This window comes from Gorilla gorilla, chromosome 11 (genome assembly GCF_029281585.2).
Source record: "Gorilla gorilla gorilla isolate KB3781 chromosome 11, NHGRI_mGorGor1-v2.1_pri, whole genome shotgun sequence".
Lineage (NCBI taxonomy): Eukaryota > Metazoa > Chordata > Mammalia > Primates > Hominidae > Gorilla > Gorilla gorilla.
The window spans coordinates 46,256,787-46,284,138 of record NC_073235.2 but is presented as its reverse complement, the minus strand read 5'-3'; the positions used below and the strand labels follow the sequence as shown (position 1 = coordinate 46,284,138).

The 27,352-nt window shown below is 38.4% G+C and overlaps 1 protein-coding gene across 4 annotated transcripts in view; it reads right to left on the bottom strand.

Annotated features, from left to right (window-relative positions):
- Positions 1-256: 256 nt before the first annotated feature.
- Positions 257-27,352, bottom strand: part of ARHGAP15 (Rho GTPase activating protein 15) — a 689,959-nt gene continuing 662,863 nt past the window's right edge. For all 4 annotated transcript variants that reach the window (XM_055380099.2, XM_063694808.1, XM_063694810.1 and 1 more), the window contains one exon: positions 257-620. In XM_055380099.2, coding sequence (XP_055236074.1) covers positions 437-620 — 184 coding nt within the window. In that variant the 3' untranslated portion in view covers positions 257-436. The remainder of the gene's footprint in view (positions 621-27,352) is intronic.

Here is a 27,352-nt window from a genome sequence, read left to right as displayed (position 1 = left end):
TATGGAGTCATGCTTAAGGCAGCCTGGATCTTGGGAAAGCACATGTGTGCACATGCACCCCTACTCCCAACCACACTCACTCACATCTCCACATACACAACCACACACCCAATTCTCTGGAGCAGCTTAAGGCCATTTTTTGAATATGTGCTAGTCTTTGCATATTATTTAATAGCATGAGGCATGCATGATGTGCTCCTAGAAGTGCTAGAAGGCATAGCACCAAAGGGGTTAATGTAGAACACATAGAGGCAAATATTGTCAATTATTTTATTCAAATGTTTGGAACTTAAACACAAAATCATCATTAAGTTTTCACAAAATGAGGCATCTGTCGCTTGAAAGGCAAAAAGTATTTCAGAAATATGTTTACAGAAATGTAAAAATATTAGGCATCAAGACAGATGTGAACGTATTCAGTAGCTTGTCTTGTCTGTCAGTCTTCCTCTGAGCCGAAGATCTTACTGTACTCGCTCAGCATGAGCTCAGCTATCTGGTTCTGGTAGACCATGTGGATCGCCATGTTTCCTGTTTCATTTTCAGCTCGCAGAAGGGTAGGTCCAAATACAATCCCCAAGCTTTGCGTGGACATGAGGTTCTTGGAGGCTTTGGCCACTATCCTGTGGAGAGAGAGAAAAAAAAAATAATTTCACTGGAGTTTGAAGTGAAGTTGTGGCTACTTTGGAGTGATTAAAAAAGGTTTCTCATTCAGGAAAAGTAACTGCATTATAACATTATTTAATCTTCTACCCTACATACTTTACTGTATGGAAGTAGAACCTATGAGTTTTGGGGAAAGGATACATTGCCTTGTCCAACTTTTTACCCCCATAATAGCTGAGCATTGTGGGTACTCAACAAATATTTGTGAAATGAATGAGTAAATATATTAAACAGCAAAAATGACTGTGAAATTAACAAGATTCAGCCTTTAAAATGCTTAGAGACAATTGAGGAAACAGGTGAGAGGCATGCAAAAAATATATATATATAAGAACCCAAATGAAATAATCAGAACAATGTCTGCACAATTAGTAGGCTGAAAAAAATTAAGCTTTTCGTGATTAGTGTTGAGTAAAGTATTCCTGGCAAATGCTAACTGGAATATGTTTTGTAGAGGAGATAAGCTCTGAGACAGTTTGGTATATGGTAAAATTCTAAGTGTCTCCATTCATTTGGACAGCCAATTTAGCTTAACGCCACAATAAAATGCAGAATCCTGTAGCATTTGCACAGGAAAAGAGCCCCATTGGAATCAAATATGTATTTGCTTGTGTGAGGACCCTATGGAGAGCTGGAATACCAATGAAACACTAGGATTTGGTTTTATTAATGGTAATGACTTGCCTGTTCCAACACAGGACTCCTAAAAAGAAAATAAAGCCCCATCCTAGAAACTGATAATTAAAAAAGTAATGCTATTCTGACAGCTGAAGCCTACTTGATTTTATATTAAAATTCAGAAGAGTGGGGTTTTAGTGATAAGGAAAGCATATGGAAAGAAAGAGTGCTAAGAAATATCAAACTCTTCATTCTACCAGACATCCAAACCCAAGGGAAATAAGAGTGTAGAAAATAAAGCAAAGCAAAGGAACACTTTTTTACAGAACAGTGGGGTCTCTGGCTTCATAGCTCAGTGTGGAACATCGTTGAGGTGGTTGGACTTCAGAGGCCTCTCTTTGTTTGGCCTAAGTGGGCCTACATATCTCTGAATTACAGGTGGCAGAAAGACTGGTATTATAGTAGTCCCTGCTTATCTTCGGGCGATATGCTCCAGAAACCCCATCCCGCCGCCAGTGGATGCCTGAGACCTTGGATAGTACCGAACCAGATTGCCATCTATTGGAACATGTTTCTCTTCCATCCACAGATGTAATGCCTTTTCCATCTTAACTCAGCACTCATCATGCACTGCGGCCATAACTTTTGCAGTCTGAGGCGCAACAGCAAAACTAGCACAAATTTATTTTTCCTACTTGACAGTTTCACAGATGGAAGATTCATTCTTAACATAAATCATAGCAACCTCAGCATACAGTTTTTATTCTTATTAAGTTGAGACCTTCCACCTTTCCACTGAATGGAAGCACGTTACGGCTTCTCTTTGGCATGTGTGAATTGCCAGCATTGCCTACTCTTGCACGTTGGGGGCCATTGTGAAGTAAAATAAGGAATCTTCAAACACAAGCACTGTGATGCCACAACATTGATCTGATAACTGGGAAGGCTACTCTCTGAATAATGGCACCAGAGGAGACAGCTTGGAGACTCTGGACAAAGGGAGGAGTTACGTCCTGGGTGGGATAACTCATCATGCTACTCAGAATGCTGTGCCACTTATTAATTGCATATTTCTGGAATTTTCCATTTCATACTTTCAGACTGTGGTTGACTTTGGATAACTGAAACCATGGAAAGTGAAACCACAGATAAGGGGGACTGCTGCATTTTTTTTTTCCCTTCACAAACCTGAATCTCTGAAGAACCACTTTTGTGACCAAGAGGCCATGCCGTCCATCTCTTGAAAGAGTTTGAGCAGGGCCTAAGCCATGTGTGTACTGCCTGGTACTTGCCCACCACCAAGCAAGCTCATGGCACATACTGTGGCCAGCAAAGCATATTTGACCTGACCAATATTAATAATAATCAACTACTGTTCTAAGCAATTTTATTGTCTCATTTCATCATCATAACAAGCCCATGAAGTAGCTTCTATTAAGCTTGTTCAACAAATGAGAAGACTGAGGCATAGAGTGGTGTGACAGCCAGTGTCACACAAGCTGACACTGACCCAGACTGCCCAGGCAGTCTGGGTCCAGCACCTGTGGAAGCATCACTGTCAGTGTCTGTAATGACTCCTGGGCCGGCTTTTCACTCTGCCACCTTCCACCTGACTATACGATCCATCGTAAGAAGGTCTGAATTTTCGTTTTTTACTCTTAGAATTGTAATGGACAGCCTGGTGATAGTAGATTTCTTGTGGCCAAAATGGCTCAAATTTAGACTGAATATTCAGGATATTCTGCTTCCCATTTTCCCTTTTCTTCTGCTTTAAGCAGATAGCATTTGTACCTGTGAGCACTGTTGGCATGGCTACATTTCTGGAAGGGATCCTCATATTTTTAGAGTGTGAGTTATCTGAGACTTCAAATTTAAAGTTTCTTTTGGAACATAAGAAGCTATGCCACTTTGTTATTTCATTTGCCAAAAGCCTATTGAGTGAATTAAGCATCCTCCTGTCTGTAGAGGGCAAGTGGAATGGACCTTTGCTTCTCTTTAACATGCCCATCTACCTCAGTTTAAGATCTCTCCTGAGCCTCTCCCAGATATGCCTATTATAAAAGCCATTAGTAAGACTTACAATACAGGCAATGCAAGTTTTTCCCAATTTGGTTTTAAATTAATACCTTTTTATGATGTGAACTCCTTCATTAATTTTACCACACACACACACACACACACACACACAGACACACACACATATTTTAGAGGCAAATATGGAGATAGATAACATAAATAATCAATTGAGTACTTATTAGGTAAAAGTTGTTTTAATAACTTTACCCATTGGTAGCAAATGTCTAAATTGATAAGATTTATCTAGCAGAGAACAGGGCTCAGAGGTCATGGGCCATGGAGAAGGTAGAAGCAAAAGCAAGACTGTATTGAAGGTACAAAGGTGAATGGGGCATCTTGGCCAACAGGGTAGTAGAACATTAGGACTTGGAGTCCAGGAAATCTGAAAGGGCAAAAGGATGATGTAAAAATTGACAGGATTGAAGATACAGTTACCTATTTAATTATGGCTATAGTTTTAGTTGGTGCAGAGACAGTGAGATTAAGGTATCTGGGAGCCAAAACTGAGACCCACAAAGGTGAGGCTAAAAATCAAGGGAGATGAAAGAGCTCATTAGTGGAGGGATAGTCTGAGGCTATGGGAGTGGAAGCTGGAAGGGGTCTATAGCTTTGGAGGAGCTTGGGCGGGTGGAGGGGTAACTCAGCTCTCAAAGGGGACTCAGGCATTGAAGGGAGAGCAAGAAAACTGAAACGGGGCTGGACTATTTACTATTTCTGCAGCATTCTTTTTATTTTCCCTGCTCAGCAAAAGACCTGGTCTTGGAAACCAGAGCAGGGCCAAATGTGGGGGAGTGAACCAAGGAAGTTTGAAAGGGGAAAGAGATTATGTAAAAGTAGACGATTGAAGATACAGTTATAGAAGGAAGAGTTGGAGGCTAGAGCTGCGTGTCTGAGTACCTCCTTGGGTAAAGCCATGTGCCTGCATGTCTGAGTCTCCCTTGGGAGAAGGCTTCTCAGCCACTGGGCCACCGTGGGGGACTCCTGTAATGAATTTCTGCGAATGCAAATTACCTAAATTTCCTGTGGAAAAATGTTCATTTTGTGCTTTTATGCATGTGTAAATATAAAATATTCATTCTGCCTCAAACCTGTATCCTTTATGTCCATTTCCCTGCACGTTTTCCATTTGCTTTTAATAAAACTTATGCACGTTTTAAATAATCTCATTTAAAAAATAAATTTTAAAAATAAATTTAAAAAATAACACATAGTTTTGTAATCCTGTTATATTTGCATTATTGCAGGTTAAATTTTTTCAGCAGCTTGAAATTTTTTTCCTGAGTTAGGAAAATCAAGTTACTTGTAGTAACTTTAAAAAAAATTAAGAGTCATTAAGAAAGTTAGATGTAGTATTATATAGAACACAGGCTATCTGGTTTATTTACTATTTCAAAATATGTATGTATGTGTATATATGTAATCTATATAAATATATACATAAAATTTATATGTATATAAATATATTTATATACATACATATACATATACATACATATACATACACATGCATATACATATATATGCAATTTGCATATATATGCAATTTATATATATGCAATTAATATATATGTGCAATTTATATATATATGCAATTTATTATTAATATATATGCAATTTATTATTAATATATATATGCAATTTATTTTCCAAATATCAACCAAACAGTAGTTCATGTGTGAAGAAATCACTGTCTTTAGGTTAGAAAAGGTGAAGGTAAAGATCAATTTGGGGTAGAAGTCATCAAATACTGAACTATATAATTCATGTTGACTAATACATTCTCATATTAAAGTTTAAATTATGTGGGGATAGACATTTCCAGCAAAGAAGGCCCCCAAACTGGGGATGTCTGGGAAAATGTATTAATGCTGTTATAAATGTCATGATTCAAATGGAAGCTTACGTATTCCCTACCATGCTGGACTCCTAAATAGTTAAATGGTTGATTTAGGATTACAGAAGAAATCAACCACAATTTCAAAAATACAGTTAGAATACTATCCTGCAAAATTATATTATTATATATCTCTCTTTTTACATCTAATTATTATCTCTCTATTTTTTTTTAACCTCATATCAATAGAAACCATAATTTCACTCCTACTGTGGGGACCAGCTAGAGATTATTTCTGAAGGTTTCAACTAGTAAAACATATGTAGAAAAGAACTATAGGCTGCTGGAAGAAATAAAAGGCTTTCATGGAATAATATAATTCAATTTAGTATCTTAGATGGAAAACTCTCAAAAACAGTCAGGTGTACTTCAAGTAGCTTGAGCTTTAGTTGAGTTGTATTGTTGGAGGGGTGGACCTGATCCAGAAACCATATACATTTTTACCATGGATTTGGCAATATCTTTCAATAAAGTGGGTTCTGTAAAACACCATTTCTCTGATATGCTTCACGAAAATGGCATTCCAAAGTAAAAGTTTTGGAGAAAATCGAGTGCCACTTTTTCTTCTTGGATAGTCACAATGCATAAAAGCATAATAAAGGCTCTGAAAAGTCCTGCAGAAAAAAAAAATCCTTGCCAATCTTTAACTTGTGTCCTCCCTAAATTACTTGAATCTTGTACATAGATTCTCTTTTTTTGAGTAACACTGAAGAGTGTATATGAAGAAATGCTGCTCTCGTGTGTTTTGCTAAGGACCTACCATATACAAGTCTGAAAATGTTAGGAATTTTATCCTCCTATGCCACCCTGGCTTCACAGCTCTGTAGCAGCTAACTCAGAAGTCAGATTCTGGTCATTCCGGCTAGTTCCACCCCTCTGGTAGGGCTTAAGTTTCATTAGGCCCTTAAATTCCTTAACTGTGTTGTAAAGTTTGAGCTACCATTTAACCTGTTTTTAGCAAATAAATGAAAGAAATTCCCCTTTTATGACAAAACAAAGGCCAAAAGGCAAAAGAACTAATCTGAATGAGAAAGGTAACGAAAACACGTGGTTGAGACATTAGCATGATAGTGGGCAAGGAGGCCCAAAAATATTTAGACCTTATGTCAATATTTGGGAATTCCTCTTGATGTATGTTGACTCATCATTAATTTACTCCCAAGAAATCATAGCAAAGATACCTGATTCTAAGCAACATGAAGAGCTCAAAGTTTAGTGCCTCTGAATGCTTAACTAACAGAAAAAAAGGCCTCAAACTGCAATTCTTGAAAAAGGCTATTTATTTATACTGCTTAGTTTTAAATAGCCTGACAAAAATATGATTTTATGAATTTGTTCATGAAATAGCACTTTGTATGTATTCCTAGTGAAAGCATTTCTTATACCACTAAGTAAAATTCAAGTTTATAAAATCTTAGAATGAGTAAGAATTCATTTTTCTAACAGGAGCTGAAAAGTGATTGATACACAGTTTACAGCATTAAAAAAAGGAAATGTGAGTGCTACCTTTTGTCAGGCCCAAATGGGAAGAACAATGATCCATCAACTTAAGTTTATTTTAGAAACAATTTATAATCCAGTGCTACAGATGTTGGACCCCCGGAAAAGAAATCCTCTCAAAAAAGCCTTATGCTGGGTAAGTTTTTCCCAAAATGAGCTGAATTGCTAATTCAAAGAAATTTCTTAGTCACATAAAATCACAGCCAAATGACTTGAACTGAAAGAAAACTTTAATATACAACTAAAAATTAATGCTGAATTAAGAAGACCAAAGCCTTTAATAATAGTTCAGCTCCAAACAGATTTATGGATGTGAACTTTCTTTTAAGTTTGTGCTTTGCTGTTACTACAGTGACTTGCAAAGTGTGTTGAAAGTCACATAATTGCCTGGAGAGTCACATAACTCTCCAGTTATGAAGGTGTATTAGAAATGTTCCCTTCTCTGTCTGTGGAATGCCATGATTTTCCAACACACATAACTTTAGGATAGTTTTACGGAGTAAGGAGAGTGTGGTGGTAAATGTATTCCTGCCATCAGGTCACACCTGGCTTGCAAAATATAGCTCAGCCACTGCATGTGAAATGTTAATTGTGACTTTGACCACTTAACTAAAGAGAGGCTGTTAAAAATAGAATAAATTTTCAATATGCTCAACTTATGTTTCCTATGTGCTATAACTATTTTGGGGGGGATCCATGCTAACCATATGCTTGCCTACCCTCAATTTGCACAAACTGTACTGCTATCTACACTGGCCTTTTTATAAGATTGAGGACTTAGCAGAAATTCCACCTTCTTCTTTATAGTTGTATGCCAGAAACATTCTCAAGTATTGGAAAAGCAGGGGAGCATTCACAAGTGTTTTTGCATTTAACATTAGTGTGTTTTGAGGTGGTCACTCAAAGATAATTCAGCCATTTTTTATATGCCAGTTTACATATCCATTAGCTTAAACAAATTGAAAAGTCTTCAATTTTATATCTAAACATCATGTCATTCTTATTTTCCAAAACAACTATCATCCTAAATAGGAATTATTGCTATATTCTGACATTTTTGCTTTTGAATAAAAGCAAAAAATTAGCTTTAAAGTTAGGTGTATATAATTCTTAAGTACATTATAGCAAAGGAGCGTTATATGGCAGTTGAATATTGATAGCTAACATGGCCAGATTATTTGCATTTATTGAACCTCTGCACGAATTTCAATGCAGAAGATTGAAACATTTTCAATTATTCACTTGTTTCATATTTTTATTGATTGGGCATTACAGTGATATTCTAAAGTATCTCTAAAGCAATATTTAGAATATTTAATAAGATGTGAGAACTAAAAAGTAAAAAAATGAATGGCCCACAGGCTTCAATTTATAATTTATTTCTTATTGGAATATATGTTCTGTAAGGTGATAACAACCACAGATAAAATGGAATATCAGAACCAAAACCCTGACATAGTAGATAATACCAAAAAGAAACATTTACAGTAGTTACTGTTTGTTACTATTAATACCTTCTATGTGCTAATCACTGTGCTTCAAATATATCACAAATTTTAAAGGCAGATTTTAAAATCAGCTTTAATTTCATTTTTTAATGATAAACGCATTCTATTAGAGAAAATTTGAAAAGTTTAGAAGAGTATAATAAACACTGGGAACTCGATGTAACCATTTATTAGTTCATAATAATAATAACGTACATAATGCGTACTTACTATGTGTTTGACACTATTCTGGATATTAGGGATAGTGCAATGAGTAAAACAGACAAAATCCCTGCTCAGATGAAGCTTACAATCTAGTGGGGAAAACAGACAACAAACCATACACTAAGCAATATACAATGTGACTTCAGGCCCTGAAGTACTTCAAGAAAAGCTAAGAAAAAGAGAAGTAATGGTTCTCCACTGACTCTAGGGAACTTTAAAAAAACCCTGATGGCCTGGAATCCATTCCCAGAGATTCTCTTTTATTGAATATTGGGCAAGGCCAGGTTGCCTTCATTTTTGAATAGCCCCCAGGTAATACTAATGAGCAGAGAGTGGTAAGAAGTGCTACGTGTATTAGACGGAGTGCTCAGGGAAGCCCTCTCTAAGGAAGGGAGATTTGAGCAGAGTCCTGTCGAGGTGCACATATCAGGGGAACAAGTGTTCTGGGCAGGGAATGGTAGGTACAATACCCTGGTGGTGAGGAATGCAGAGCATAGTCTGGCTGGAGGCCAGGGAGCAAAGGGAAAGAGGTAGGAAATGCTGCGGAGGGACTTAGGGGTCATGGTAAAAATCTGGGACTTATTTCTAAGGGTGATGGAAATCATTTCTTTGGGTTCGAGCAGGAGAATGACACTGTTAGCATTTAGAGATGATAGAAATGTTTGTATAATGTATCTACATACAACTTTGAGAAAATGCACTTTATATAATTCTGTATCTGGCATTTTTCACTTCTAACAGGAATAATTCCTATGACTTATATATGTAATATATATCACTTCATCATTACCTTATATGGAAGAGAATGAATTGTGCCCTATGCTTTCATGGTATAAGTGAGATAAATAAATAAAACCTTCCCATGTACTCTTCCTCCACATTTTGGAATATTTTTTTAGGCAGTGGTTCCCCATTTAGGAGCAATATTGTACCCTGTCCCAAGCCCCACCCCTCCACCTATGAGAGATTTGGCAATATCTGGAGACAGTTTTGATTGTCATGAGCAGGTGGGGTGGGAAATTGCTACTGGTGTCTAATGGGTAGAGGCAAAGGATCCTGCTAAACATTTTGTAATGCACAGGCAGCTCCGATGACAAAGAATTATCTAGCCCCAAATGGCAATAATGCTGCAGATGAAGACCCCTGCCTTAGTGTAAAATAATAGAAATGTAACAATTCGATCTGTGGTTCTCAAACTTTACCCTTCATGAAGATAATTTGGAAGGTATTAAAAGGCAGGTTGCTGGGCTCCACCTCCAGATTTCTGATTTAGCAAGTCTGGGGAGAGGCTTGATAAACAGCATTCCTGTCAAGTTCCCAAGTGGTAACAGTACTGCTGGTCTGGTTGGGAACCACATCTTGAGAACCAGCACCAGATTATCAAGTTATGGCTCTTTTTTCCTTAAAACATAACATGTGGGAGGGCCTATTAGTCCTGTTAGCAGTATTATGATTTGGTATTATTCTTTTTAAAAATAACTGCCATACATGAAAAATAGTCTGTCATTCTTTGAAATTAGGATTCTTTGAATTTAGGAAATGGGGAAGAAGTTAATAAAGCAAACAAGCAGCCATGTGTGTTTTCTCTCCTGTGAATATCTCCTGCCCTCTTTCCTATTTAGAGTGTATACTTTTATGTTTGTTTGTTTAACCCATTTTATTTTGTACAGCAAAACTAATACATGGTCTTTTGGGAAAAAAAAAAAGTACTAATCAGAAGTATTGAAAAGTAAAAAAGTAAAAAGTGAAAACCTCCCCTGTTTCCTAGTCAAATTTCTTCATAACTATAATTAACAGATGGGTGTTCCTTCTGGATGTTTTTCTACTCATCTATCCATCTACCTATTTTATATATATATATATATATATATATATATATGTACACACACACAATTATATATAAATAATTTTTTTCCTTTTTAGAAAAGATGAAATAAAAAATACATAATGTGCTATAATTTGCTTTTCCCCCCCCTTAACTATATATCACGGGCATGTTTCCAAGTCAGTACATATAAAAATACCTCATTCTTTTAAAAAAGTTGTTATATTTCATAGTATGGAAATACCTTAATTTATCTAACCATTTCTCTGCTGGTTGGTTTTTAGGTTGCTTCTTCTAATTCTTTGCTATTACAGACAGTGCTACAGTAAAATCCTTGCATATGTGGATTTCTAAGTTTCTTTATGTCTTAAGAGTAACTTTTCATTACTTTTGTGGCACATACATTCTCCCAATTCTTGTGTTTCTTAATTTCATTTACTCAAGTTCTTATGTAGTCATATCTAGTACTATTTCTTTTGCATTTTATCTTTGTTTTTATTACTATAAAATCCAACAATTTAAAGAGATCAGATAACTATTATCAAAGTCTTGTTTTTAAAAATGATTTTAGATTTTAAAAGCATATCAATCATCTAATTCATTGTAAATATTTTTGTTGTGTGAAATTTGATGGTACTCTGAATTTACTTTTTTTCTGGAAACCAGCTAATTTTCCATATGACATTTGTTGAATAAACCACCACTCTCCATTGATTTGTGGTACTGCCTTTTTGGTGCAGATTGCCTGCAGTCAGCCACACACCGTGGTATATGGTACCGTGCTGATTATCTGTATGTATGTGTGTGTGTATATATATATATATATATATATATTTTTTTTTTTTTTTCTTTTTGAGACAGAGTCTCACTCTGTCACCCAGGCTGGAATGTAGTCGCATTGTCTCGGCTCACTAAAATCTCCACCTGCCAAGTTGAAGCGACTCTCATGCCTCAGCCTCCCAAGTAGCTGGGATTACAGTCACGCGTTACCATGCCTGGCTAATTTTTGTATTTTTAGTAGAGACGGGGTTTCCCTATATTGGCCAGGCTGGTCTCAAACTCCTGATCTAAAGTGATCCGCCCGTCTCAGCCTCCCACAGTGCCGGGATTACAGGCGTGAGCCACTGTGCCCGGCCTCTGTGTGTATTTTGATTCAGTACTCTGCTGTTTAAATCACTGTAACTTTACTGTATATTGGGATATTTCTCTTCCCATTTTTTTTTCTTTTGTTTAGACGTAAGAGAAAATTTTCAGATGAACTTTTTCAGATGAACAAAATGACCCTGAGAAAGACTGAAAATTTGATCCAAGCCACACAGGCAGTAAGTGGCAGAGCCTAGATTAAGATACAGATCTTTATTACGCTGTGATATAAATGTATTTTCTGCAAGTAGCTAAGATCCAAGAATTTTGAGTTTGACATCAAGAGAATTCTTAATGGAGAGGCCTGAGACCTGAGGAAGACTTGGGAAAAAAGTGAGTCAGAGTCAACAAGAAGTCTTGGGTGACATATTTTGATTTTTTAATCACCTAATTCACATCCAAGGATATATCTGCACAGATAAGAAGGGTGTTCAAGATGGAAGAAAAACCAAATTAACATGTATTACCTTTTTTTTCCATATTCACACAGATTTAAAAACTTCTGAAAGCATTCATATCTCATTGTAAATGGAAATGCCCTATTAGCACAATGATTATTTCAGTTTTTTTTTTTAGGTGTTTTTCCTCATGCTTTTAAAATGGTTTTAGCCATTTGCATTTAACTGTCTCAGCAGTAAAAGAATTCTTAATTTTTATTCCCTGAGCTCTGCTGATACACCAATAACCACTGATAATATCAACATCCTGGGAAGGCATCGCTCTGCATTTAGGGGAGAAAGGCTAGCAAATATATTATGTTGGGAGTACTTTCAGAAATGAAAAAATTATAAGACTGTCATTATTTTCTACCTGAATTTGTCCAATATAGCTATTTAAAAACTAGTATGTGCTAGTAATATTTTAGACAGAACTTTGAGTGTTGTGCATGGATCAGCATTAATTAAGCCAAGGAAAATAATGCACCTAATTATAAGTTATTAGTGGAGTATATAGTACTTAAATATTTGCCTTGTGACGTTAGATAAACATAAAAGGAATATTTTCAGTATGCAAAGTATTCCTCAACTTCTCTTTTGTTTTTCCTTTTTATATAGGTGAAGAGAAGAGCCACTTTACTTTTCATTGAGGGCACCTACATAAAATCTTTAGCAGTTTTCTTGAAAATTGTCTCCTTGTTTAAAAGACTGAAAAATAGTCAAAGGAGAATCAGTTGCAATTTGGGTATCATCATTCAATTTGTATGCGCTTAGTTTTACTTTCTGAGGAAAAATAAGTTTTAGAGTTTTTTTTTTTTTTTTTTTTTTTGAGATGGAGTCTCACTCTGTTACCCAGGCTGGAGTGCAGTGGCAAGATCTCAGCTCGCTGCAACCTCCGCCTCCCGGTTTCAAGTAATTCTCCTGCCTCAGCCTCCCAAGTAGCTGGGATTACAGGCACCCGCTACCACACCCAGCTAATTTTTGTATTTTTAGACAGGGTTTCACCATGTTGGTCAGGCTGATCTCAAACTCCCTACATCAGGTAATCTTCCTGGCCCTCCAAAGTGCTGGGATTACAGGTGTGAGCCACCACACCTGGCCAGTTTTAGACACTTTCTGCGTGACTTTAAGAGGGATGCAGTAAAACTAGTGAGCACCAAGGTGAATGTGCCCAGAGAGTGGCTTCTAAACGGAAGAGCGCAGGAACTGAAGGTGTTTGGTTAGTGGGGGGGGGAAAGAATATTTAGGGAAGTCATGATGACTCAATGCAAAAAGCCATGACGTGAAAGAAAGAATAAACTTTCCTCTTGTAATCCAGTTACTGGAATTGGCCCAGAGATGGATTTTACCTTTGTATGAAGAATTAGTGTTGTAAAAATAGAAAAGACTGCTTCAAAACAGTAATGCATTTACATATACTACAGAAAATTTAGAAAATGCAGACAAAGATACGATAAGAATCCCTCATAATTCTACTACTTAGATATTACCACTATTGATATTTGGTATAGACCCCCCCCCCCCACCATATATGCTGGCAAAGCATTGGGAGCACCTATTAAAGATATTAAATATTTTATACCAAAAAAAGGCTATGAGTTCCCCATCAAGAGAAGTATTCAGGCAGGATATTTGAGATTCCTGTATTGGATGGAAGGTTGAACAATCTTTGAAGTGTGGTTTGGGCTGCCAGATTAATGATGAAAGACTGAGCATTCTGGGAAAGTCAAAGTATCATCTGGGGATAAGATGAGATAGTAGATAATGACTGAGGCTTCTTCTCTACCCTTCCTTGTACATTGGGTCTTTCCCCAAGGTTCAGTCGGCCACACTGTGCCCTCAGTTCAGGGGTGATGCAGAAAAGCAGAAGTGCTTTTAATTTTTGCAAGGCAAGGCAGTTGAGTTGCAAAGGACTGTGTTTTTGAGTTTCAAAAGCCTAAGTGCCAAAAGCCTCAGAGCTGCAGCCAAAATATGGATGGCCTGATCAGTAGATTGGAAGGTAGATAAAGAGCCAGGCTGCTTTGCTGCCAGGCTAGAGAAAGATTTTCTGGACTTGGGGAGGGAGGGTCTAGGAAAGGTGAGACTTTGATGAGGTCCCACGTAAGTGGCCCAGGCCCTGGTCCTTGCTAATCCCGTTCCCTAGGAGTGCAGGCTGTTAGAAGGCTTGAGGATCCTGAGAATCAGACAGATCCATATTCTTCTCTTTGGGGAAGACCTAGTAGTATGGCAGGATTCCAGAGCTGCCTACACCTAGTATATCAGGAGCAGTTAAGTAGAAATTGCTGCTTTGTATATCTAGGCAGGGTGGCCAAAGATAGCTCACAGAGTACTCTGTGAAGAGTGACTGAGATCCAGACCTGGGATTGGAAGTTGGGGATGATGACTGCAAATGAAAAGAGAATGAAGACCAGCCTGCAGAGGTGGGAAAAGCTAGACACTTTCTCTGCTGCTAATCTGCTTTATTATCTTTCTCCAGCAGAATATAAATGCCGTAAGCACAAGGACTTTATCTGTTTTTGCTTAGTGCTGTATCCATAGACTAAGATTAGTATTTGGCTCATGGTATTAAGTACTCAACAAGTATTTGTTGAAACGCTGTATTAATGGATATCCTTTCTGCCCCTCCACCAAATGCTTCGGCTTTACATAGCCCTCCAGAACTAACAACATCATCAGAAAAAATCTGGAAGACAGTCTTAACTGACCAAATTCAAGTCATTTAGAAGAATAGGGCCTTGAAAAATAAATTAATTTTAATGTTGGCACAATAATTACATTTCTTGCACACCTAAATTTCACCCTGATGGTGAATTAGGACATTAGATCTGTGGAGGAGACTAGTTGGTGTAATGTATGAGAGGACAAGAAGATGAAGGCAAAAATAAAAAGCGCAACTGTTTGAGAACTTAAGGGCCTGTAATTGTTCAGTGTGTCTTTCCTTCCCATATATTATCTGACAATGAGTTTCCAACATGTACCTAATTTGAACAAAACTGGTGAGAGGAATTTAGAATAGTGAGTAATTTTTATCTGTTTTATACTATGGTTGGATTGAAGCTAAAGATAATGATGCCATTTTTTTGGCCATCTAAAATTTGACCATATAATTTTATTTTTGGTAAAATGCTCGATGCATCTGCAGAAATATAAACCCTTTCAAAATGTATGTAATACTTTGCTCAAAGATAGAAAATAATTTATTTTGCATTTACACATATAAATTTATCATCTGTACTACGTTGAAGGAATGGATTGTGCCAGTTTCTGCATATGTCCCTGTAAATACGGATGCTGGGCTAACTCATGATTCTATCGTCCAGTACGTAGAACTGTGATCACCTGTTCTAAGAATTTCTACATGAAATGCCTCATCTTTTAGGGACCACTATCAAGCATTATATTAAGCTTTATAACAGAAGGCTCTTAGTCTGTTAAGGGGCCATTCGTACATTTGTCAATTTGATAATTATGGTGGCTGCTTTGCTTGCAGAGATGGGCCACTTAGATCTCCTTTCAAGGAAGGACTACCTGCATAGTTGCAGGGATAGCTGATGGCTGCCAGCTATCTTCTTCACGGTTTGCCTCAATTGCAATAAGCCTCCTTGCTCAAGGACACTGACTGATCTGTCAACATATATTTTATGTTATGTATGTATTTAAGAGACGAGCTTATTCTGTCGCCCAGGCTACAGTGCAGTGGCACAATCATAGCTCATTGTAACCTCTAACTCCTTGGGTCAAGCGATCTTCCCGCCTCGACCTGCTGAGTAGCTAGGACTACAGGTGTGTGCCACCATGCCTGGCTAATTAAAAAAAAATTTTTGTTTTGTAGAGATGGGGTCTCACTATGTTTCCCAGGCTGGTCTCGAACTCCTGGCCTCAGGTGATCTTCCTGCCTCAGCCTCCTGAAGTGCTGGGATTATAGGTGTGAGCCACTGCTCTGGCCCCTACTCAGTCAGTCAGTATGAAGCCTGGACTATTTCTGCCCACTGTCGGACGACTTTGACAGGCTCTATGTGCCCCAGAGCTTCCTGTGGGTCTGGCTGAAGCTTTCTTGGGTCTGCACTTCAGTTCAGCTTATTCCTCTGCCCAATCCTGTTGCCACCTCCTTCCTTCCACAGGGGTTAACCTTTAACAATGCCCTGGATGCCAAACTCTGTTTCAGGGGCTCCTTCTGGAGAACTGAACCCATGATTATTAGTTCTGTGAGTGGTCCCAGAAAGCCAGCAATAAGATGGAGATTTGGAGCTGGGTCACTTGCAGCCTGACTGGCAATGAGGAGTCCATCGATGGTGGCAGGTGGAATGCAGGCGGGTCCTGGCACAAGGTGGCAGCCCAATTGTGAAAACTCACCCTGTTGGTGAATTAGGACATTAGATCTGTGGAGGAGACTAGCTGGTGTAAAGTATGAGGCATTTAGAAATAATAGTGGGAGGTTGTGGATAGTAACTCCAAGGTCAATGAATTGAAGAGCTGTTGCTAAGCATCGTTGATATTCTGCAGAAAAGTTGTATGTGATTATAGGGGCCTTTACTCTGTAAATGAGGGTTGACTATAGGAGAGTCCATTACAGAACTAGGCTCACTGATTGTGATGGGGATGCTGAGACACTGGTAATAGAGGCCAGCTGGTGGGGCTTAATTACTAGAAGCCAGGTAGATGCAATTTTAATAACAAGTGGCAGGGCTGAGGGGCAGCCAAGGGGGCCCGACTCACAGAATTATGAGATGGTCGCTGGAACATAGCATCCTCTGGAACAAAATAAATGGGCAGTCAGGAAGGATGCTATTCTCTGTATATCATTGTATTTGAATGATATATCAAATCACTGTCTTCTAAGCTACTGTTGCTTTCTTGCCACGTGGAGCTTCTTGGGTCCAGGCACCAGCAGTCAAGGCAAAGAGTCACCATCTAGGCAGGTATAATTAACTGTGATCAAAGGGCGGAGGCAAGGTTGCTGTTACACCAGGGGGACAGAGTGGCACCCAGATGATCCACATAGGGCTTCCAAGTTCTCTGTTGCCCAGTTGTGATGGGGCATTAACAGGGCAGAAATTCTTGTCTGAGAAGACATGGTATACAGGAGCTTGGATCTCCCATGGATGAGGGTCTGGGACATTACATTAGGGCAGCCACCACGACCAGCAGAGGCCATTGTTGAGGATGAGGGGAGTCTTGAATAGAGAGTGGAGGATGGAGACAATGAGCTGGGCTCAGGTCCAGCTGTAGCTGCAGAGCTTGTAGTTCATCCTTCTAAAGCTTCCCCTTCAAAGATCTCCTCTCTCCCTGAGAGTCCTGGGGGAGCTGCTTCTCAAATGAACATGAAGAACACACTCCGAGCACCACAAAGGGTGGACTGTGCTGGACCCTTGATGTGCTACCCAGGTCTCTCTTTGAGGAAAGACTTGTTGCCCAGTTTCCAAGTGTCAAGTCCACAGGCAGCTTCAGCTGTCAGCCCCTGCAGGGTTTGCCTCAGCTGAAGAGAGCCACCTCACCCCAGGAGACTCTTGGAGACAGCCCACAGCCAATGACTGATCACAGTGAGTGTATCAAGGCCAAGCCATCTTCATCCTCCCGGAGACAACTGTGATGGGCCCTGGATGCCCCAGACCTTCTGTGGGTAGCCAGGCTTTGTCCGGCCCAATGTCATAGTTTGACTTCTCTTTCTACCCCGTGCTGCTCCATCTTTACTTCTGTTGGTGTTAATAGGTAACTGGCGCCATGTTAAATCTAACCTGTGACGGCAACCATGAGCTCTGGGGAGTCAGAGAAGTTCCAATAGAAATAGAGCTGGTTCATGAAAGGGAAGACCTGACATCTAATGTGGAGCCTAGATCTGAACAGCCTTGTGTTCACGCATCATTTCCCTCCCCCTTTGAATTCGTGCTTAATTATCAGCAAAACTGAGATAAAATCATCACGCTATATCTGTATAGTACTTTATATTTTCCAAACTTGTTCTGATCATTCTAGGGCAGAAATTCTCTATCCAGACTGCATATTAATATCATCTGTGGAACATTCAAAACCATATTAACCTCTGGGACCCATCCACATGAAATCTGTTGCAAATGGCTTGCAGTTAGGCCTGGGTACATTTTAAAAGCTCTGCATGTGATTCTCTTCTACCTGGAGGGAAAGAACCATTGCTCTTGATCTGGAAGCTCACAATCTTTCTTAAGTGCTAGTTCTATAGGTACTGACTGTGATCTTAGATGGGCCCTACCATTTCTCTGAGCCTCAGATTCTTCATTTAGAAAGTGAAGTTAATGGCAAAACTGATCTCATAGGTTGTTTTGAAGATTGAATTTAAAAATGTATGTGAAAACCCTTTGCAAGCTAGAGAAACATTTTTTTTTTTTTCTTGAGACTGATTTACGTTCTTGCTGCCTGTGCTGGAGTGCAATGGCACTGTCCCGGCTCACTGCAACCTCTGCCTCCCTGGTTCAAGCAGTTCTCCTGCCTTAGCCTCCTGAATGGCTAGGATTATAGGCATGCGCCATCATGCCCCACTAATTCTTTGGATTTTTAATAGAGATGGGGTTTCACCATGTTGGCCAGGCTGGTCTCGAACTCCTGACCTCAGGTGATCTGCCCACCTCGGCCTTCCAAAGTGCTGGGATCATAGGTGTGAGCCACCATGCCCAGCCAGAAACATTAATTTTTATTATATGTGATTACATTTCTTTCTGTCAATTGTTTTATAAACACGGAAAGGGAGATTAGAACTCACTGGTTTTCCACTCTGGCTCAGGCTTTTAATAAAGGAAAGGAATTGCACAGAGATTCTGATTTGGTAGTTCAGGGTTGAGACCCGGGACTCAGAGTTTCTAAAAAGCTTCACAGATGAGCCTGGTGTGCAGCCAGGGTTAGGGACTTCTTGGTTAATGATCTGTCCAAAGGTTACACAGTGCTAATAAAGTCAAAGAACCAGGGACTCAACTCTAGCCCTTTCCATGCCTCTCTAGAGTTTTATCTACTATTATCCATGCTGAGTGCTCTTTCGTGTACATACTTATTGTAACATTGTATGTTAATCATAAAATATAATAATAGAGATAAAAGGGATTTTGAATTTAAAACATATAAATATAATGTGTTATGATTATTAAATGTTAAAATAATTACTCCTATCCCATTAGCACTAAATCATATGATTTGTGTGCTTTTAGTAAGGGGTGAAACTCTGTAGGTAACACAAGCTATTTTTAAGATTATATGAACCAAGCATAAATTAAACAATGTGACACCAAGGCTGAAATAATGTACGCAAGTACTAAATGAAACGTTTAAGGGAATTCAAAATAGAGTAATGAACTGTTACCTACTTACTGTTCCCCTATCTTGAACATGCTGACTTAATGTGGCATCATGAAGGAAGAGAATGGAATAAAGAGAGAGAGAAGGATGCATAGAGAAATGAAGATCGTTTTCATGTGATCATGACCAGGCCATTCATATTTCTCATATAGCCTGGAAACAATTTCATACTTATTGGAAGATGTGACCTTTAAATGTTCCTTACTTGCAAAAAGACAAATATTCTCGGAGCCGGATGTTAGCTGGTGGACTCATCTGTCCTGCCTGCCCTTCGATTGGAGGCCACTGCAGGCAGAATGCAGACTGGAGTGGAGCAAGTGTGGTACTTATTTTTTACATTTCCAGACTTTAGGGTAAGCTTTCTTTGACAGCACCCTGATTTCTTTAACACAGCAAATCTTTAATCAGTGTAGATATGTTAAAATGTGATTTTTTACAGTGAATTGACCTGAGTTGAGTACTTGAGTTGTAATGTGTATTTTTTTCCCCCTCTCAAAAGCTGACTTGTAGGGGGAAAAAAAAAATCAGATATTCTATGATATACTTTGCCTTAGTGACAAGATGTTTTGGGGGAAATCATCCAAGCTTGAAATAAAATCTTTATTGAAAGTAATTCTACATTCATGCCAGTCAGATACATTGTTGGATTAGACCAGATATCCCAGGGGAAAACTATGGTATATGCAGCAGGCTGAGTTGATTATTTGGGCCTCCTGTCAGTTTTTTAACTTCCTGACAATGGCTGAAGCATTCACGGCCGCTACAACTCTGTTTTCATCTTTATTTTGAGAGAAAGTTAATACACTTTACCTTAACTATGCCAAATGTACTGGAAAATAACCCAGTAATAAGATATACTCCGCCTACCAAGTGATATCTGTGTGTAGAGAGAATTTAGCTGTGCATTTTAAGGAAACAAATACACGCAGCAAATGACTGAAAGATATTGTGATTATTTTTTCTGCTTGAACTTTAAAATTTTCTTGGCAAAGCCTCCTGTGTGCTGTCTTAAAACCAGTAGGTATACATAATCATGGGGCCAAGTAAAATTTCATTGCAAATTCCCTTCAAATGGCAGGGCAGCTTTTTTTTCCCCCTATATTAGAGTGATTTCGTTATCAATGCTATTTGACATCAAAAACAAAGACACAGGTGGGCCAGGTGACGTTTGTTTCCACTTAGAGAATCAACAACAGCTTAGGATGTCACTTTTGAAAAGGTCACAGAATTGCTTTTTGGACATAATTAACAGTGTAACCAAAGAAGAGAGAAAAAGGCATAATTTCAAATTTGGAATTATATTCTGATTCATTGTGAAGACAACATAGTGTTGTAGTTGCAGAGAAAAGAAAGACATGACCTCTAGTAGATGTTTGATAGTAACCACATTCATTTGAAAATTCACAACTTAATTTTGTAATTCTCATCTTTTTGTTCTATATTCTAAAATTAATTGCTCTCACGTTGCCTAAGAACAGAAGCAAGAAGGTGAAGTGGCCTTTGATTCAAGTTTAAGAACAGAAATGATAGTTTAGTATTGTGTTGCAAAAAATCACAACGTATTGCCTCAGACAAGGAAGTCTCAAGGTAAAAAGTATATGTGTTCCGAGAACCATATTTTCTACCTGAGAAATATGTTGGTTAAAAACTTAAGTTTTAAAATTTTTGTTTTAAAGTTAAAGATTCTAGATGTCCTCTGATAAATGAATGGATAATGAATGGATAAAGAGCTGTGGTATATCCATACAACGGAATATAGTTTAGCAATAAAAAGAAATAAGCTATCAAACCATAAAAGAACAAGAAGAATCTTAAATGCATATCGCCAGGTGAAAGAGGCCAATCTAAAAACACTGTATACTATATGATTCCAAGCACCTGACATCCTGGAAAAGGCAAAACTTTGGAGACAGAAAAAGAACAGTGGTTGCAGAGGTTTTGGGGAGGGAGGGAGGAATGAAAAGGTGGAACACAGGAGATTTTTAGGGTAGTAAAAAACTATTCTCTGACACTATAATGGTGGTTACATGTCATTATACGTTGGTCAAAATCCATAGAATGTACAGTGTAAAGAGTGAAGCCTAATGTAAACTATGGACTTTAATTAATGTCTCAATATTGGCTCATAAGTTACAACAAATATACCACACCAACACAAGATTTTAATGATAGGAGAAATTGTGTGTATGTGGTGGGTGGAGAGGAGGTATATGGGAAGTCTCTGATCTTTTTTTTTTTTTTTTTTAAGTTCTGGGATACATGAATACACGTGCTGAGCATGCAGGTTTGTTACATAGGTATACATGTGCCATGGTGGTTTGCTGCACCTATCAACTCATCATCTAGGTTTTAAGCCCCGCATGCATTAGGTATTTGTCCTAATGCTCTTCCTCCCCTTTCTCCCCACCCCCTGACAGGCCCCAGTGAGTGATTCTGATCAGTTTTTTAAACCTAAATCTGGTTTGAAAAATCTATTAACAAAAAAAAGTTAAAAAATGATAAAGCAGATGGCATCCATTCAGGGCTTAGAGGTCAATTTACCTGCTCATGTATCCTTATGGCCACACACATTTGAGTTGTTTTGCACTTATATTACTACTATTTTTATTGCCACATCTATGCCAATCATGCTACTCAAAAACATATTTAAGCATGTCTCTACTAGGAAGACTTTTAGAATCATATTCTGATCACTTGCTTATTTGCTTTCTTGGCATTTAAACATTCAGATTGTATTACATTGTTGTTGACATGTTTTATTTTTATCGCCAAGTTATTTCATTCACATATGTTTTACTCTCTCAATTAGATTGCAAACTCTTTGCATTTAGGTGATATGTTACCTTCAGCTTTCCTCCTATTTCATTTGTGGTAAACAAGTTTGGGCATTAGGTAACTTCTTATTACAAATAGTTTTTGTTTTATGTTTGGCTGACAGATTAAGCTTTTTCTCACCCAAAAGGGACTGTCTGAACAGAAGTGAGGTACTCCCCAATATTTTTCTGTCTGCAGTCAGAACAACGCTGTCAACAGACATTCATGTTTGTTAGATGTTGAGGCTTTTTCTGTGTCATTTCTCCCTATGTTCTTCCTATCTTCTGTGTTTTACTTTCTTTGAAAAAAAATTACAGAGGATGACTGGAGGATATAATTTGCAAATACAACAATATAATGTAACATTTAGAGGGTTTTGTTTTGAAAAAGGAATTTGGTAAGTGCAAAATATCATCTGTGGATGCTCCATTTTCAAAGGTTTTATGAGAGTGTGAAATTACTTTAGGTTAAGGTATCAAAAATAGAATGTGGAAGTCATGAGGTTCGTGTTGAAAAGTCTTGGTTTCTTACGGGTAATTTCTACATAATCCAAATAATATATACAGAAGAGAATGTCTAAATAATCTACTTCACTGACATATAGAATTGTGTGGAAATTCGTGAGGCCAACTGACCCACAATACCATAGGAAGTTGGAGAAAAAAGCTGATTTGACGAAGCTGCTTTTGCCTCATTACTGCACACCAGTTTTAATTACTGGAATGAAAGATCAACTTGAACAAGGAAACAGAAAGCCTGATTTTCTCTCCTGGCTTCGCTTCTTACTACCTGTAGTACTTTGGGCACTCACTTAGCCTTGCTCAGCCTCAGTTTCCTCATTTTGAATATCAGACAGTTGGGCAGAAGAATTTCTAATTTCCTTGTGCTGCAAATCCTATTAACAATTTTAAACACCTTTTCCTTCCTGTAACTTGAAATACTTTGCAAGGAAAGTTGACAAGCTCAGAAACACATTGCAAGCACAGCAATCAATTGCAAAATAAGTGAACCCTAAAATGTAAAAAGTTTGTAGTAATCTCTTGCATATATATGAATATTTTAAATATACATTTATATATTATAGGATGTTTATGTGTATCTTTACATTTATTTATCAAAGTGATGAGTGAAATAGAAAGGCAGAAACAAGACTTTTAAGGAAACAGACATGAGTCTCCATCTCTTGGAAGCATGAAGGTGTGTCTATAGTCTGAGTTTTTGTTTTCTTACACTTATAAAAGAATGGTGGCATTGGACAAAGAGACCCACTCTGGCAGAAGGGACGGCACACAGATTTGCTTCACCTGGCTGATGGTGGCTGCCTGCTCTGTGAGAAAGGACCCTGAAGGTGAAGTCACAGTGTAAAAGGGTGATATGATCATTCAGTTATGTCAACATGGGTTCAGGAATGGGGAATGGTGGCATGTATGCCAGGAATGTGCCATTCAGCAGAAAAGTAATTTCAAAAGGTAACCAGATACATCTATGGAAGCAACAAAAGGTATTCCTGGATGAGAAGGAATCTGCGAACTTGAGAGGCAAGCTCCTGGGGGTTTTGAGCCACGTTGCCCTTAAGTGAGTATAGAAAGAAGGGAAAATTTAAAGGAATAGAGGTATCAAAGTAGACAAACAGTGACTTTAGGAATATATTAGAAGTAATTTACAAAGATAAATATTTGAAGCAGATTTTAGAGAAATCTATGTAAATGGGATATGTCTTGGTGATCCCTTCAGGTGAGCACATATAGATCTGCTTCATTTTTAAAACAATAACTTTACAATATTCATAGTACGTATTTTTAAATCCCAGTTCCCAACGGATGTACATTTTCTCCCTCCCCATATTTTGTTGATTTTATAGTCATGAAAAGATCAGGCCTTTCCATGGTTGTAGGTGGATATTGAAGACAGAATCATAGGAAAACTATAATAGTCTCTCAATGATTAAAAAGATGTACTAATGTTGGTGGTTAAGTGATAATTTTATTGCAATAGTGATTATAAAGAGAGGGGAGATGTACAAGGATGCTGAATAAAGGAGCTTCAGTAGATTCCCTGTATTTTGTGTTTATACATTCGCACCCTTGTGCGGCGCCTCTTTGCAGTGCCTTATCTAGGGGGATTACTAATATGACAACACTCCTGATTTATAGAAGCTCAATTAGGTTAAACAGTTTGATTCATTTCAATTGGATAAAAAAAATCCCTTGTTGAATCTGAATTCTTGCTCTGCAACTAACACAAACTCGCACTCATTATTACTTATGGTGCTTTTCTTTATGGATGAAGTGCTTCTCAGCCAAGTAGCGGTAGTCATCCAGCTGATGACCATAAGGAAAACCAAACACTGTCAGTAGAATAACATCCTTAGCCAAGTGTTTATGTTGGATACATATACAATGCAGAACTGTTCTTAACTAATGATACAAAGTTGGCCTCCCCAAGTCTCTCCTTTTGTATTATTCCTTGCCACCCATGTGTTGAGCTAGATTTTCTCAGGACCTAAGCCCCACCCTAAAAGTAAGTTCTGCTTCTTTGCAAGCTGGATTTATTCTTTCCAGCTTCCAAGTGAACATCATACATCAAATAACTGTGAGTTAGCTATAAATACAATTGTGATGTGACTGTTAATGCAGTTTCCAAAGGTGATTAATTTATGTACACAGGGTATCTTAAACAATGAAATGATCTGGATAATTTGATATTTTAAAATATTGTCCTTTATGGCATTTTGTTTATATTTCCTTTGTAAATCTATTGGTTCATTATATTCTTAATAATGTTTTTTTTTCTTCTGGAAGGCAGAGAGAACATCCAAACCTTCCTACTAAGGACTTTATTTTCTTTCTTCCCCTTACTCCAACTTTCCGTGTTTTGATTACTCTCTAACCTACAATCTGGAAGTTTCTCCTCAGCTGGCTGAAATAATGTTTTGCTGGCATTCTTCTAACCAGATATCCCCTTGATATGTTTTATACCAAGCTGAAAGATCTGGCAAACTGCTGAAACGGGGAACGAGGCATTGGCATACGAGGAGCAAGGGAAGACAGACCAGGCACAACCTAGTGCTGTCCCCGAACATGGCTTTCATGGCAGAGAGAGGCCACAGGAGTCAGTACAGAGATCGCAAGAAACTAAGAGGCACAGGTTGATAAAGCAGCTTAACACAGGTCACAGGCAGGGAAAGAACATCTGCAGGAACCACATGGAGACTGTCCAAGTCAATAGGACACCATCAGTAGGGCCTTCCCTACACATGACCGAAGTAGCATGCCCCTCAGTAGAGGTCTTCTACCTCTACACCTTAATGACTGTCTGGGAAGCCCCCTTCTAAAGGAGCTAATGTGTATTCAGTCCTTGCCTTGTTCTACTGAAGTGCATTATCTTATTTTTCATGAAAATATTGTGAGACAGGTACTATTATTATTCCCATTTTAGAGACGAAAAACCTGAGGCTCAGGGAGGTTGCCCAGTGACATAGTGAAAATGTTGTGCCAAGATTTAAACCCGGCTCACCTGAGTTTAGGATCTGAACGCTTCTTATCCCGCTGCCTATCTGTCCTCTTCAGTTTGTTTGGTTTCTCTGCTTGCTATTCTTTTTCCTCAGTCGCCGCTCTCTTTAGTTCCCAATCAGATATCCCTTGTCTCTAGACCCAGAGCTGGGAGCCAGCCTGTCCCCTTTCTTCCCCTGGTCCCAGCTCACTTAACCCCAGCCTGGGTTGGAGCCCCAGGCCCCTTGCTTTCCTGGCAGGAGAATAAAGACAGCTGGCAGTGAGAAAAGTCTGTGAAGGAGAATATGAGCAGTCGTGGTTATGGCTTTGCTGTGTGAGAACTCGCTCTGTCGGGGAGCTGCATGGGCTTCCCACACTTGCTGCATGGACAGATGTTTTCAATTATTATCACTGACAAGCCTCCGGGCCAGGTTCCTTTCTGATTGGCTGTCACTGGACTGTGAGGGGAATAAAGGAAACTGAGGCTAGGACGCAAAACACCTCAGTCATCACTTTAATCATGTTTCTCCAAAGCAACTGGTTGAGTTGGACAGTTCACCTCAGATTGGAATCGTTCTGTAAACACAGACTCAATTTCCTTTTAAACCTTTCTTTCATTCTGGTTTCAATTTTTCTGCCCAAATTTCTTCTGACATAAGAGGGAGACATTTGTCATTTCTTTACCAATTCTTTCCTTTTGTTGGTTTTCCAGTGTTTTGGGTACGTACCAGAATGTAGTAGGAGTTCTGACTTAAAGAAATTTAACTTGATATTATTAGACTTCTAGACTTGGCATTGCACGGTCTTCCACAAAAATGACCTATGTCTGATCTGGAAGCACCGATATCCTGTGTTTCCATCTGCAGTCACGTGGGAAATGTCTCACCCTAAGTCAGAAGCCACTTCTCATTTCAGGTTTGCACCAACCATGGAGCCATTTGACATAGCTCTGTGCATGACTAGAATTGTTGTCTACCTTCCTAGCTTGTGATCAGATCTGCTATAATTAGTGTGATTTCCTTTTTTTATTGCCTCTGGTGTGTTCTAAGGAGATCCAAAGACCAGTTGGTCCCAGGGGAAATCTGACAAATCATGGGCATGGTCAATAATAAAAAAGAATATAGACCTGGCTCTCAGAAGTCTTCCTGATAACTGATAACTGTCTCCTCTATGTAGCTTCTTCTTTAATGAGATCAATTATATTTGGTACCAATCAGTTTCTAGCTGCTTATTGTTTTTTCTTCCCTTCCTTTTTCTATAACTTAGAAGGGAAAATAAGATCATCAGGTGGATTAAAGCTTTCTGAGTTCATTTTTATTTCTCATTCTTCATGTCATATATCTGGTTGGAAAAAAAATGTATTCAAGATGCTCTGGCATTTCTGCGTATTAGTTTTATGTCCTTTTGATGTCCTGAAATTTGGTTTGTGTGTGGTCCATCTTGCTCAAGTCTCCAGGCTGCCTGGTCTCTGCTGCCATTTTAAAACAATAGCAGCAGACATGCAAGTCTCCAAATGTATTCGGTAAAGCAGATACAATTCATAGTCTTAATTCTTGAAGGCCCAAGTCTCCATTTCAATTTCTGAAAAATGTCTCTTTGACTTTCAAACTAAACTCTTTTATTTTAAGCTCAAAGATAAAATATTATAGGATGTTAATTCATCCTTTTCAAAAAAGGCACATGAGGGTTAAAACATATGCTTCCTTCTTCACTCAGAAAAAAAATTCATTCCAACCTTTTTGGGGGGATCACATATAGCTCTAAAACAGCTGAAGCTAAAAACATCAAAGTTGGCATGACTTCAGTTATCACTGAATCAGGAAGATCAAGCCAAGTTTTTGAAGAAAATGGTTGAGCAT